Consider the following 16,043-nt stretch of genomic DNA (forward strand, 5'->3'; position numbering starts at 1 on the left):
ACCAATAGCTACAGTTGCTGCAGCTCCAGTTGTTCTTGGAATGGCTGGTTTCACCGCAGGTGGAATTGTTGCAGGTTCTTATGCTGCCTCTATGATGTCAGTTGCCACAGCGGCTAACGGAGGAGGGATCGCAGCTTGATCCGTGGTGGCAGTCCTACAAGCCGCCGGTGAGCCACATATCAGGGGGAAAAATCTCTTTAACCAGTTTAACAACAGTGATTTTTGCAGGTGGCAAATGCACAAACACTTTCAACTGTCAGGATTTAGTCAGGATTTAGACCATATCATAGTACTGAGACTGCTCTCCTTAGAGTTACAAATGATCTGCTCTTATCATCTGATCGTGGGTGTATCTCTCTATTAGTTTTATTGGATCTTAGTGCTGCGTTTGACACAAATGACCACAACATTCTTTTGCATAGACTTGAACACTTTGTTGGCATCAGTGGAAGTGCATTAGCATGGTTTAAATCGTACTTATATGACCGCCATCAGTTCGTAGCAGTGAATGAAGATATATCCTATCGATCACAAGTGCAGTATGGAGTACCTCAAGGCTCAGTACTAGGGCCGCTACTCTTCACACTTTATATGTTACCCTTGGGAGATATCATCAGGAAACATGGTGTTAGCTTTCACTGTTATGCTGATGATACTCAGCTCTACATTTCTTCGCGGCCCGGTGAAACACACCAATTTGAAAAACTAATGGAATGCATAGTTGATATAAAAAACTGGATGACGAGTAATTTCTTACTGCTAAATTCTGAAAAAACAGAGGCGTTAATTATAGGACCTAAAAACTGCGTTTGTAATAACCTAGAACACTGTCTAAGACTTGTTGGTTGCTCTGTCAATTCTTCGTCATCAGTTAGGAACCTAGGTGTGCTATTTGATCGCAATCTTTCCTTAGAAAGCCACGTTTCTAGCATTTGTAAAACTGCATTTTTCCATCTCAAAAATATATCTAAATTACGGCCTATGCTATCAATGTCAAATGCAGAAATGTTAATCCATGCATTTATGACCTCAAGGTTAGATTATTGTAATGCTTTATTGGGTGGTTGTTCTGCACGCTTAGTAAACAAACTACAGCTAGTCCAAAATGCAGCAGCAAGAGTTCTTACTAGAACCAGGAAGTATGACCATATTAGCCCGGTCCTGTCATCACTGCACTGGCTCCCTATCAAACATTGTATAGATTTTAAAATATTGCTTATTACTTATAAAGCCCTGAATGGTTTAGCACCTCAGTATTTGAATGAGCTCCTTTTACATTATAATCCTCTACGTCCGCTACGTTCTCAAAACTCAGGCAATTTGATAATACCTAGAATATCAAAATCAACTGCGGGCGCCAGATCCTTTTCCTAATTGGCGCCTAAACTCTGGAATAACCTACCTAACATTGTTCGGGAGGCAGACACACTCTTGCAGTTTAAATCTAGATTAAAGACCCATCTCTTTGACCTGGCTTACACATAACATAACTAATATGCTTTTAATATCCAAATCCGTTAAAGGATTTTTAGGCTGCATTAATTAGGTAAACCGGAACCGGAAACACTTCCCATAACACCCTATGTACTTGCTACATCATTAGAAGAATGGCATCTACGCTAATATTTGTCTGTTTCTCTCTTATTCCGAGGTCACCGTAGCCACCAGATCCAGTCTGTATCCAGATCAGAGGGTCACTGCAGTCACCCGGATCCAGTACGTATCCAGACAAGATGGTGGATCAGCACCTAGAAAGGACCTCTATTGCCCTGAAAGACAGCGGAGACCAGGACAACTAGAGCCCCAGATACAGATCCCCTGTAAAGACCTTGTCTCAGAGGAGCACCAGGACAAGACCACAGGAAACAGATGATTCTTCTGCACAATCTGACTTTGCTGCAGCCTGGAATTGAACTACTGGTTTCGTCTGGTCAGAGGAGAACTGGCCCCCCAACTGAGCCTGGTTTCTCCCAAGGTTTTTTTCTCCATTCTGTCACCGATGGAGTTTCGGTTCCTTGCCGCTGTCGCCTCTGGCTTGCTTAGTTGGGGTCACTTCATCTACAGCGATATCATTGACTTGATTTGCAAATAAATGCTGCACAGACACTATTCAACTGAACAGAGATGACATCACTGAATTCAATGATGAACTGCCTTTAACTATCATTTTGCATTATTGACACACTGTTTTCCTAATGAATGTTGTTCAGTTGCTTTGACGCAATGTATTTTGTTTAAAGCGCTATATAAATAAAGGTGACTTGACTTGACCCACAATGAAATTACATTTTCAGTTTTTGCATAATTTTGCGTAATAAAAAAGCTTAATCAGAAAGTTTTTATTTGTTTATTTATTTATTACATGCATGCTCTTCGCTGTCACTGCTGTCTCCTTGGTAAACAAGTAAACTGATATTTGATGAAACTCTCTGGCACAATTGTTGGTCGTTGTCATTTATACACTATATGAAATTATTGTACTGTTTGTTTGACTAATCTTACGTTGTAGTCAAATTTAATGATACATTTTTTGCCTAAACTTTAAGATTTGAAAGTACAACACATAGTAAAAACATACATGGTACTTAATTGAGCCTGGATGAAGGTTCTAATCTAGAGGACATTTCTGCAGAGTGTAGCGGGGCGCGCAGCGCGTGCTCGTCCATATGCCCGCATGCCCGGGTACCCGTATGCGTAGTTGCGTACTCGCCCGCGAAAGCAGCATGTCTCGGCGGGCTTCTCCGCGGTCTCCAGCGGGTTTGTCTGTGACAGACGGTTCTGATACGTGCAGTAGGACCGGTCGCCGAGCCTCTTTGATTCCCCGGTGTTTTACTTATGGAGATATCGATAGATATTGATCGATAGGGCGGGTGGTTCAGTGAAACGCGAACATGGCATCAGATAGTAAGTATCGCGTTGCTTTAAACGATTTTATAAAGAGTTGATTTCATTCCTGATCAAATATTGGCATACACGGTATCAGTTTGTTTATTAAAGCTCCTTGGCTGATTTTGCGGCAGTGCTCAACGATGAATTGTGCCAGCATCATTATCATCATTCATATCATCTAGGCTTCTCTAGTCTACTGTACATTATAACAAATGACATGTCATTCAAACGATTAAAAACACGACTGGAGAATTTCATGTGATGTTTTATATAATCCACGTTCTCGCTTTTGTTAGTGTTATATTGTTATTGCTTTTGAAAGTAGTTTATTTTTTTATTATTCTAGTTTTAAAGCACACATTATAATGGCTTAAAACATTTTGATCGTGTTTTTTCCAATACCTTTTTAAGAGTTTTTTTTTTACAGATCTGTCCCCGTTATGTCATTACAATCAAAACATAATTTTAGAGAAAAAATTGACAAATATTTATTGTAATTAATTTTATTAATTCTTAAAAGTTCAAAGGATTGTCCAGTACCTTCAGCTTACTGACGAATCAGTCAGTCTCAGATGGCAGATTTTGCAGATATATCTATGAAATAAACCTTCAGAAATGTTTGTTTGAAGGTCCTTCATTCTTCAAATCAACTTTGTTAGATCTCCAATGGGAAATGCAGAACCAATGTACTTAAAATAGTTCAATTAATAAATCATTATAGAGATCTATAATGTACTGGTTTATTTTGCAGGGAGATCTTGGCCACACATATAGGGATTTTTTCACAAGGGTATTTTCTCCAAACTAAAATTTCAGTATTGTTATAATTTTATAATGGCTTCTCGTTAAACAATTGCACACAATAAAACATCAGAGATAATATTTTTATGTTTTGTAATTTTATACAATCTATAAATTTCAGTTTCTATTTGTCAACACAAGAGTTTTATCATCTCTCACTCTCTCTCTCTCTGTGTATATATATATATATATATATATATATATATATATATATATATATATTACAATGTATACTTTTTAATTTGGCTTTAAAACCATCAAATTATAATGCATTTGAAATTCTGTTATCTTTAAGAGTATTACTTTTTACTTTTGATAATAGTTCTTACAAAAAAAATCTGTTGTAAGCAGTTTCAATATAGGCTAAACAGCAGCTTTCCTTTGTGACAACTTACCCCATGTGACAACATGCTTCACTGTGAAATGATCTGCATAGTTAGTCCTAGACAATAATGGTGGAAATGTTAATAGAGTCTGTAGAAACTTCTCAATCTGAGAAATATTTACTGTCAAAACATGAAGCATGAGATTTGGTCTCCCATATTCCATAACGGTGGAGTTCACTTATAATAAATTGGTTCTCTTATTGATTTCTCCTCTGTAGTTGGAGACCTAATAAATATTTTAATAATTTATTTACCCTACTATTAATACATAGGACTTATTTTTATGACCAGGATGAGATTGTAAATCTTTGCCTGAAATGAGTAAATAATTTTTTATTTTTTTTTTAATTTATTTTTTTTATGCATTACTTCAATTTTATCTCTAATTGCATTAGATCTATTTTGATCTCTAGATAGCTCAGATGAAAAAATGACCTACAAACTAAGTAGTCTAATGTTAAAGACTCTGGACCCAGCAGAGACCAGAATCCTGCCGCATCTAGTTCTGATGATCTTATGATCAGATAGAACAGTTAAACAAAGGAGTTAATGTTTACAGAAAGTATTATAACAATTGCTTTTATGTTAGACCTATTAGTAATAGAAAGGCAAATATTATAATACTTTCTTGTTTGCCGTCAGCATTAAGCAAATAAGCATTTATATAATTTAAACAAATATTGGAATGACTAATGAACATTTAATTTCATAAATCTTGCAAACTTAGTTGAATCCAGCTGTGAGAGTGTGTATGTGTATCCAGCATGATCACGTGTTCTCTGCGTGATGGTAAGTCTGTGTGAATTGAATGCTTTAAACTTTAAACATGTGATTTCAAATTATGCTGCGCTTTATGCATTTGCCCACTGTCATATTCATGTCATTTTCACTGTGTGCTGTACGTAAAATGAGTGTTACACTGGATTTATTTGAAAAATATGATTCCCAATGCACACAAACTTCCCAGAATACTGAGTGCCCTGTTGGTTATAGTGTTTAATTTCTTTTTAATTATATTTGTATTAAATATTTATATCGGATATCAGCCCCCTGCATCGGCTGTCAAAAAACACATATCGGTCGAACACTAGTGAAGTATTCTTTTCATATTTTTATGGATAATTATTCAGGATTTTTTTGTTGAAAGGAAAGTTTAGAATAACAGCATATATGTAAAATGCAAATAGTTTGTAACATTGTGGCTTTATGTTTAGAGTATAGTGGACTTTGAGAAAGTTTTCAGCTGTCAGGAAAGGTGTTCGAGCCTGACAGGAAGCTTACTGTAAAGGCAAGCCCTGTAACTTTCAAAGGCTTTGTTAAGCTCTACATTAAAAGTTTGTCTTGACGAACATTAATATTTCTTTTTGCCATATCTAATCAGCTACTAGATATGGAGTGTGTGCGCTTATGTCTACTATATTGTCTTAATGTAATGTAATGTCTACTATATTGTCTTAATGTAATTTAATATTAATATTATATTAATTACATATATAAATTAAAACAACTTAAAATCTAACTATTTAACTTGAGGATTTTCAAGTAATTGATCCTTGTTCTAAGAAGTTTTATGATGTAGTTCATACAAATGACCAGTAGATAGAGATGTTTTACTATTTTCAGGCATAGCAAGAACTTTATGGCGTTTTTCTTTTTAGAGTTCCTCTCTTTCCATCACCCCATATTTTGTTTTGTCATTTATTAACACAAGCAATGTTCGATTCACTTCTCTCTCATTGTCAGAAAAAGGTACAAAGCTGTCACTGAGGTAGTACCTTGAAGTGCAAAATCTCCTAAATGGAAAGGAAAGGAAATGACTTGAGGTGATGGGTGGCCAAGTCTGGTGATCCATACTTGGACTTTGTGCTCTGCATTTCACCTGGAAAAGGGTACATACAATGACATATTAGTACTTTAAAAATACATGTAGGATATCACAGCAGTGACAGGTTTGTACAATTTTATTTTTTCTGAGAGTGTTAGGTGTATATGAGTTTAATAAACGTAACCTTTTTGGATTATAGTAATTAAGAATGGTATAGTGATGTTAAATAATATTTAGAGCTCGTCTGAACTCTGTGTATTCAAGAACAGAAAATCCATGGCAAGATGAAATGTGTGTGTTTATGTGAACAAAGCCATGCACACAATCACTTCTCACAGAATGCTTGAGTTGTTTCCAAGGAAACCATCCTGATCATGCAGTACACAGGTCCGTGTGGGTGTGTGTGAATGTGTGTTTCTGTGCTTACAAGGTCAGTGTGTTCTTGCTTGCACATGTAGAAGAGTGCAGAAAGCATTGCAGAAAGCATGGCCAAGTGTTTGGAGATGAAATTCACAGCAGCAGAACATGTAATTTCTCTTGAATCTTAAAAAATAGTTCACCCAAAAACACAAATTCTGTCATCATTTCACTCACCCTCGTGTCGTTCCAAAGTTGTATGACTGACTTTCTCCTGAAAAACATGAAAGATGATGTTCGGCAGAAGTATAGTGTGGAGATTTTTTTCTCATTCTTGTTTTTATAACCATAATGCTTATGTTTTTCACACTCATTGGTGTGAGTGGTAGTTGTTCATCGCAGCAACAACTGTGACTGCATTTGGCTTGTGTGTGTGTGTGTGTGTGTGGATGCAGATTAGATGGTTCAGCAAAATAGTGTTCAGCTTTAGCTTTTCATTCAACACACACATGTAAACAATCTCAAATACACACTCAGGAGTACCTGCCCTCTCAGACTCTGTGAAATATTCACTCTTATGTAACTTAATGGTCCATTTTACACTTGAAGTGTTCACTTCAAAGCACCTTTGATGAATATGTGTTGAATATAAGGCCATGGTTTCTCTGTCGGATGCAGGGATGTTCTCCACCAGACAGAGATCAGTCTACAGTATAGTCAACACATTCCCTTTTAATGAAAAAATTGCAAATGTGAGCAACATTACTAATTGAACTGGTACATATATAGACTGGAATTTGCAAATACATTTAGTTATGAACTCTTTTCTGTTGCAGCACACGTTTTGAGCAATGCTGTAATCATTTGCATTTAATTACCATTTTAGATAACTTTTACATCCCTTTTTAAGTAGGTAATCCAACCTATGAAGACGTCTGTGTTCTTAGACTTTGTGTATGTTTTATGTTTAAATTCATTTAATAATACATCAATTATTTTAGCAGCAAAAGAATTTGAGCAAAATCTTGGCACATACTTTTAAATAATTTACATTCATTAGGGCAGTGTATATATATATATAGAGAGAGAGAGAGAGAGAGAGGGTTTAAAATAACTTGAATGTGTAAACTGGAAATTTAATCTGGGAGTCACGTGTGCCAAACAGTATTGGGTCTCGTCCGTATGTATCACGGATCAACTGCGATCCATTTAACCCCTAATATCTGACAGATCCAAGAAATCTTTTATTTACTTATTTAACATGAAATCGTCAAATTGCTACTCCATATCAATCGCATAAAATGAAAATACTGAATAATAAGAACTATCATTAAATGCAATAAATAACAGACTTTCATATACACATTTTTCCCAGAACATTCTTGCGACCCGGTAGCAATTCTTTCACGGCCAGGTAGTGTTTGGGGACCTCTGCTTTAAAGGACAGAAAATTATATTAATACAGTATAAAATTAAACTTCTATACTTAAATGCTTCTGATCAATTTGTATCTGTGTGTCTGTTCCCTCACCAGTCACTCCCGAGGCGGTGGGCTTCCTGTCAGTGGTGGGCATCTTTGTCATCTTGCTAGCCATACTCTTCCTTTTCATCAATAAGAAGCTTTGTTTCGCTCGTGTCGGTGGACTGCCATGCCTCGAGCAGTACAGCCGGTGCAAACGTAGAGACCGTTCTGGGATTCACCAGGGACTCGGTGAGTATTATTGTTCAGACAAACTTTTTTCTATTTAGGAAAAGGTAAACTTCATTATTAAAATATTTTCTCATATCCAGGATGAATATAATAATAGTCTGTTTGATTACCATTGGCAGACAGGTGGAGTGTTTGGGATCCAGTTACCTGTATTAAATGCACTGAATCACACACATCTTTGTGTGCTCTGTGGGTTGTCGCTATCTCTATTCATTCCTGGCAAACACATATACACACACTCACCTATAAGTTAACCTTGCACCTTTTGGTTATACACACACATTACACATATATATAGCCAGTATATCAGCTGAGTGTTGGAGGAAGTTCTGTTCTGTACTAAAGCAGCTCCTTTAGTAAACATTTACTCTGTCAGTCTTAGGTGGTGTCCTAAGTCTACCAGCTAGATAAACGCCATGCGTCAGGTGCTGCTGAACTTATTCGACTGAAGGTTTGCTATATGTGATAGTTTAAGAGATGCAGGGGCTCTAAATGGAGTAACTGGTTGTTTTTTTGAGGAGGCCATGCTGGTAAGTGTTTGTACTAGGGTTGCGTAATATAGTGGTACCATAATGGTTGTTACCGTAATTGGCTGATATTTGAGAGATTTTTTTTCGCAATTGGATATTTAACAGTGCATGATCATTTTTACAGTTAATTTTTTTGAGTTAGATTTACCTTTGTCGTCATCAAACACGCACTTGGCAGCGGAAATGCAGAAAGTCATACCACCCACACTAGATAGCCGGAATTTGGATACTGCAAGCAAATTTTCAGAGCTCGATCTCAAAGTACAAGCAGGGAGATAGGGGAGAATTAATTCAGAAAGGTAAGAAGGTGCTAAACCATGATGGGCCAAGACTCTTAAACTGAATATGATAAGTGACATGGAGCCAATGTAATTGCTGTAAAACCGGAGTGATGTGGGCAGATCTTTTGGTAAATGTAAGAACACGAGCAGATGAATTTTGGGTAAGCTGCAAGCAATTAAGAACTTTGTTGCTTAGGCCATAAAACAAGTCATCCTGATGCAACGTAATAAGCACAATTGAAATTTAAAGATGGTCATAGGCGGACAATATTACGAAGGTGAAAAACATAGGATTTGACAAGCTAGTTGAAGTTGGATTCAAAACGTAGACAAGAATGAAACATTATACCAAGATTGTGTATAGTGGAAGCGGGATGGACTATAACTCCGTCAATGTTAATGGAGTACTCAGGTTGGGAGGAGACAAGGGATCTAGGGCCAACTAACACAAATTATTATTTATTTTTTTTCAGTATTTAACTTTAAGAAATCTTGGGCCATCCATACTTTGAGATCATATTTTGATTATTAAGATTTAGCAGACTATACAATAGTGATATATTTATGTCATAATTTCTTCAAGTTAAACCAGACTTTTATTTTGGTGGGTTGTCATGAAGTTTTCACTTTTCTTACTTTTTATTTTTAATTTCAGTATGCATTTGATGGTGTTTTTTTTTTTTCATGAATGAAAGGGTGTAAAGCTAGTGAAGTGACTCATGTCAATATGTCGATATGTTTGATGTCAATCTGCTTTGCAAATTATGGTTGTTAGTTGCATTATAGTGTAAAGTAAATATGTTCTGTTTAAGTTCTGTTGATTTTGTTTTTAAAATAGAAACAACATGAAGGAATTCAATGGGTCTTCTGTGCATCTGAAAATAGACCTTCTTTTGAGCTGTTGGGGAAAACATTTTGAAATCTGATGGAATGGCAGACATTCCTCAGTCAGGTATCCCAGCATTGTCTTCATGGATCACTGAGATTTCAGATGCTTTTTCCAATGGCTTTCGCCGCCTCAGCCTAAACCGCGTTGTTGACTCTGAGGTGTCAGTGAAAGATGAGAGTTCAGAGGTGGAGCAGAACTTGATGGATGTTCATGGATCTGGAGTGGATCCACAGGAGAAGCTGGCGTTCCGAGATCAGGGCAGTAGTTTTGAATATGCCCTCTCGGTCGAATGTCTTACTCCCATCAGAGAAGAGACAGATGAGCTGGAGAGCAGAAGAAGTCTGCTGGCTTCACGCTGCTCTGATGCTGGTAAGATGTGGGTTAGTAGTTGTTCAAATGAATTGGTTCATCTTCTTGGTCCATTTTTGTTGAGACGGCTGTCTGTTCATTTAGTTTAGACATCACTGGTGGTTCTGTTCTTCTCTAAAACTTGTTGCATGTTTCCTGTGTAACTTTTTGTTACCTCTGTGACAATAGTGACTGTTGGCTTCGTAATTGTAGTGTTAGTTAAGGTCCTCATTTTTTTTCTTCTCCTTGCTACAGTAACTTTTAGAGCAGCCGTGGCCATTTGTACTTAAAATGTGCATCCAGTGTCAGACAGTTATTTTAGCTGTACAAAAATAGTCGTTTATGCTGTTTAATATTGCAACCTGGTATTTGTTATCAAATTATTTGTTAGTTATCATTGTAGTCATAAGTACACTGGTTTAGCACAAATAACTTGCTGCTCACTGCACTCTACAAATTATTTTCCTATAGCAGCTAATGAATTGAAAGTCTCACACATTCGGTTTAGCTTTAGCTTTCAGATTATTGTCAATCCTTCATACTATATTTCGATTGTTTGCAAAGGTTTCTGAGAAATTCTGTTGTTTGGAAAGATACTAAACACAGATACACAGACACTCATATGCAGGGTTTAACACGCAGCCTTGTGTGTATGTGTGCGTTTCTCTCTGAATATTTAAGATAATCAGTAAACTGAGAACGCCCTCTCAAAATAAATAGGAGAGCCGTTAAATTTACACATGAATACACTATGCTCACATACACACGTTCACTCCCCCCCACACACACACACACATTTACAAACATTCAGTCATACACAGTCTTAATATACTCACCTAAGATACTCTTAACATGCCTGTTAAAGGAATAGTTTTAGGATCATTATCACATGATCCTTTAGAAATCATTCTAATATGATGATTCATTATCAAAGTTGGAAACAGTTCTGCTGCTTAATATTTTTTCAGAACATGTGATACTTTTTTAGAATACTTTGATGAATAAAAAGTAAAAAAAAAAAAAAAAAAAAAGTCAGTAATTTTTTTTCTTTCTTTTTTTAAATAAAATCAATACTTTTATTCAGCAAGGATGTGTTAAATTGATAAAAAGTGATAGTAAAGAAAATATATTATTAGAATATATATTATTAGAATTTTTTATTTTATTTTTTTTATTTTATTTTTTTTATTTTGAATAAATGCAGTTCTTTTTAACCTTTTATTCATCAAATATACTAGACAGCAGATCTAATAAAACACTCATAATAAATCAGAATATTAGAATGATCATGTGATAGACTGGATGTTACATGTGACACTGAAGGCTGGAGTAATGATGCTGAAAATTCAGCTTTGCATCACAGGAATAAATTATTTTTTTAAGTATATTCAAATAGAAAACTATTGTTCTCTTACGAAAGTTCTCTCGTACTGCGTCTTAGCTAAGACGCTACGGGAAAAGTCTCTTTTCACGAAATACTGAAGCAAAAAATTATCCTTAATTTAGAATTTTTGTAAAGCGCATTTGCAGCAGTACACAGCCATAGGCGAGACGGCTCGCTCGCTCATTGGCTGCTCTGCGGCAAGTGCACAGCCTATCGAGCGCAGATACACAGACACTCATATGCAGGGTTTAACACGCAGCCTTGTGTGTATGTGTGCGTTTCTCTCTGAATATTTAAGATAATCAGTAAACTGAGAACGCCCTCTCAAAATAAATAGGAGAGTCGTTAAATTTACACATGAATACACTATGCTCACATACACACGTTCACTCCCCCACACACACACACACATTTACAAACATTCAGTCATACACAGTCTTAATATACTCACCTAAGATATCTTAACATGCCTGTTAAAGGAATAGTTCACCCAAAAATGAAAATTCTGTCATCCCTGAATGAATAGCTGTTTATATATATATATATATATATATATATATATATATATATATATATATATATATATATATACAGTACAGACCAATAGTTTGGAAACATTACTATTTTTAATGTTTTTGAAAGAAGTTTCTTCTGCTCATCAAGCCTGCATTTATTTGATCAAAAATACAGAAAATGTAATATTGTGATATATTATTACAATTTAAAATAATTGTTTTTAAATTTATTATACTTTAAATTATCATTTATTTCTGTGATGCAAAGCTGAATTTTTAGGATCATTATCACATGATCCTTTAGAAATCATTCTAATATGATGATTCATTATCAAAGTTGGAAACAGTTCTGCTGCTTAATATTTTTTCAGAACATTTGATACTTTTTTAGAATACTTTGATGAATAAAAAGTAAAAAAAAAAAAAAAGTCAGTAATCTTTTTTCTTTCTTTTTTTAAATAAAATCAATACATTTATTCAGCAAGGATGTGTTAAATTGATAAAAAGTGATAGTAAAGAAAATATATTATTAGAATATATATTATTAGAATTTTTTATTTTATTTTTTTAATTTTTATTTTATTTTATTTTGAATAAATGCAGTTCTTTTTAACCTTTTATTCATCAAATATATTAGACAGCAGATCTAATAAAACACTCATAATAAATCAGAATATTAGAATGATCATGTGATAGACTGGATGTTATATGTGACACTGAAGGCTGGAGTAATGATCCTGAAAATTCAGCTTTGCATCACAGGAATAAATTATTTTTTTAAGTATATTCAAATAGAAAACTATTGTTCTCTTACGAGAGTTCTCGCTTCGCGCCCTTCATGCCACTTCCCACCGAAACGGGTGTGGCCCAACCCTATAAAAGGAGCTTGAAAAGGCTGACTCACCTGATTTTTCATCTCTTCAGCGAAGCTCACGCATCGCTGGATCACGAAGGAAGCAAGCGCCGTCTGATAGGCATCTCAGCGGGACGAGCCACTTCTGAAGCTGCTGGCCTTCGCCGCCTTCCACTGCCATTCCTGCTGCGCTCTCCGGTGCCTATATCCTTTTTATATATCCTTGTGTGTGTAAAAGACACTCGTAAAAGAGCTGCGTCTTTTTAAAGATGCCCTCGTGCGGCTCGTGCAGAGCCCCGCTCAGCGAAGGAGACCGTCACGTCATCTGTGTCTCCTGCCTGGGTGAGGACCACGCAGCACTCGCGCTTGCTGACGGCGGCTGCCCTCACTGCGAGCTAATGCCGATGGTGACTCTGAGGACTCGCCTGGCATTTTTCTCCAAGCCTGCATCCTCCGCAGCGCCGTAAAAAGCGCCGCTCTCAGCGTTTACCGGAACCGCCTCCAGCTCTACCGAGCTCACCGATTCCCTCTGCTTCACCGGCCTCCCCTGCATCGCTACCCGATGGTCAGCGCCCGCTGTCTGCCGCCGCGTCCTCCGAGGAAGTGGATCTCAGGGCCGCATCGGAGGAAGAGGACACGTGCTCTCTGCTAGCTTCGGGCAGTGAGGATTGGGTGAGCTCCAAGAGGCCCAGCAGACGAGCTGATATCGACAAGGAGCTGATGCGAGTGCTCACGCTGGCCGCGGCGAGCCTCGGCCTCGAGTGGTCTGCACCAGCGCCCCCTTCTCGTTCCCGGCTGGATGGTAGCTTTCTCCAGGATGAGCGTCTTTCTCCCAGCTCAAAGCACGCCCCTTTTCTTCCTGAGCTTCACGAAGAAGTGGCGAAAGCTTGGAACGCTCCATTCTCTGCGAGAATTCGTTTATCTGTTTCACCAGCATTCTCCACACTGGACGATGCTAAAAACAGAGGCTACCTGTCACTTCCGCTGGTGGAACAGGCTATAGCAGCGCACCTTTGCCCGCCCTCTGCTGGACGGCGGACGAAGGCGGCGTTGCCATCGAAAGCCTGCCGCATGACGTCATTGCTGCTCGCACGGATCTTCTCTGCTGCTGGGCAGGCTGCGTCTGCGCTACACACCATGGCCACGCTGCAGATTTTCCAGGGCGATCTCCTCCGCAAGCTGGATGAGATGGGACCTGGAGCGATCTGTCTCGCGGATCTGAGGAGTGCTTCGGATCTCTCCCTCCGCGCTACTAAATCCGCTGCACAGGCCATGGGACGGGTTATCGGGTGGTGCTAGCGCAGTGGATAAGACACATGTCTTTGGTGTGAGAGACCCGGGTTCGAATCCACTGTGAGACACCAATGTGTCCCTGAGCAAGACACTTAACCCCTAGTTGCTCCAGAGGTGTGCGACCTCTGACATATGTGGCAATTGTAAGTCGCTTTGGATAAAAGCGTCAGCTAAGTGAATAAATGTATAATGTAATGTTATGGCTTCCGCTACGGTGGCTGAGAGGCATTTGTGGCTAACGCTTTCCGACATCGCAGAGTCTGAGCACACTGCGTTCCTCGACGCGCCGTCTGTCAACGAGTTTGTCGAGAGATTCGTCGAGGATCAGAAAGCGTCACAGGCGTTCAAGCACTTCCTGCCAAAGCGCTCCGGTTCTGCAGCGAGCCGCGCTAGACCGGCCCCACAAAGCTCTCAGTCACGCCCACCGCCTCCAGCTGCGTCATCGTGACAACGTCAGCAACGCAGCTCGGGACCCCGTTCTCACTCTTCCAGCCGTCGCCCCGCACCGCGGGAGCCGCGGCAGAGGATTACGGTGAAGCCGGAAGCCCCGAAGTCATCCTAGCACTGCTAGGAAAGCGCCGGTGTACGAGTTCCGCTGCGGCCGAGCTCTCACCAAAGCACGCCGCTGTTGCAGTTCCAAGAGTGTTATTTCTGGTGTTCCGGCCACGGCCGATGGTGCTATAAATGTAGTGACGATGCCCACTCCTCAGTGCCCATCTCCACATGTAAGCACAGCCCTGCACACAGCGCTCGCGCCAATAAGATCGACTCAGGCCGGTCGCGCGCGCCACATAGTAAACGTGCCCACTCCTCAGTGCCCACAAACACTATGTCACACACGGCGCGTGGTTTCTTTAAAAACGAAACCCGTGCACGTACGCTCTGCCCAGGCAGACAGCGAGTCGAAAGCAGTAAATGTGCACACTTGCAGCCCACAGTTACTCGCAGACATCACGAGTCCCACGGGACCCGCTCAGCCCTCCCTCAATCGGTTAAGCGCCGGGACGGGGTCGAGGAGGAGCGATCTGCCCGCTGTGATCAGCGCGCTCCCCGCCTCAAATGCCACAGGCGTAACGCCCATGGTGCAGCGCACCCAAGCGCCGCCGTTGCCCAGTCAACAGAGCGCGCTTCGCATCCAGCCCTTAGCCATTCCTGCAGATGCATGGTCAGCACTTCCAGGGGTTTCGGATTGGGAGCTAGGCATTATAAAGAGAGGCTACTCGCTACAGTTTTTTACAGAAACTACGGTCAAAACAGAAGTAGCACACATACAACAAACGCAGTTTCAGAATGCTTACGACCAGGAAGCTCCTCGCGCAGATTCGCAGAGGGGACTGGTTCATGTCAATAGATCTGAAGGACGCGTATTTTCAAATACAGATAGCGTCAAGTCACAGGCGATATTTGAGATTCGCCTTCGAGGGCCAGGCATACCAGTTTACAGTCCTGCCGTTCGGCTTGTCCGTAGCTCCTCGTACGTTTACGAGGTGCATGGACGCAGCGCTCGCTCCTCTCAGACTCAGAGGCATGCGAGTGCTGAACTATTTGGACGACTGGCTGATTCTGGCTCAATCACAAGCGGAGCTGGGCCGTTTTACTCAATCACCTCGAGAAGCTCGGTCTAGGTGTCAACTGGACAAAGAGTTCGCTGAGCCCCAGTCAGACGATACTGTTTTTGGGTATAGCTCTGGACTCACGTTCCATGATGGCGCGGCTGTCACCACAGCGCGCGTTGGGCATTAAGCGCACAGCGAGTTCCCTCCGCTGCGGCACGACCGTTTCTCTCAGAGAATGTCAGAAGGTGCTGGGTATCATGGCCTCAGCATCTCCAGTTCTGCAGTTGGGCCTGCTCCGCATGCGCCCCCTGCAGTTCTGTCTGAAAGCGCGGGTACCGCGCAGAGCGTGGGTATCTGGTCGACTGCGTCTCAAGGTCAATCAGGGCTGCGTTACAGCCCTGAAACCCTGGACAGCAGACGACTGG

At 39.8% G+C, this 16,043-nt stretch overlaps 1 protein-coding gene across 4 annotated transcripts in view; it reads left to right on the plus strand.

The window, feature by feature from the left end:
• Positions 1 to 2,607: 2,607 nt before the first annotated feature.
• Positions 2,608 to 16,043, plus strand: part of LOC132110487 (synaptotagmin-16-like) — a 27,211-nt gene continuing 13,775 nt past the window's right edge. The window contains exons 1-3 of one of the 4 annotated variants that reach the window (XM_059517132.1): positions 8,053 to 8,499; positions 9,619 to 9,732; positions 9,835 to 10,038. In XM_059517132.1, the coding sequence (XP_059373115.1) occupies positions 9,711 to 9,732; positions 9,835 to 10,038 (226 nt within the window). In that variant the 5' untranslated portion in view covers positions 8,053 to 8,499; positions 9,619 to 9,710. Of the gene's footprint in view, positions 2,905 to 7,792; positions 7,970 to 8,047; positions 8,500 to 9,618; positions 10,039 to 16,043 lie in introns of those variants that run through there. The other 3 variants (XM_059517134.1, XM_059517131.1, XM_059517130.1) reach the window with 3 other exon arrangements.

Source organism: Carassius carassius, chromosome 30 (assembly GCF_963082965.1).
Source record: "Carassius carassius chromosome 30, fCarCar2.1, whole genome shotgun sequence".
NCBI lineage: Eukaryota > Metazoa > Chordata > Actinopteri > Cypriniformes > Cyprinidae > Carassius > Carassius carassius.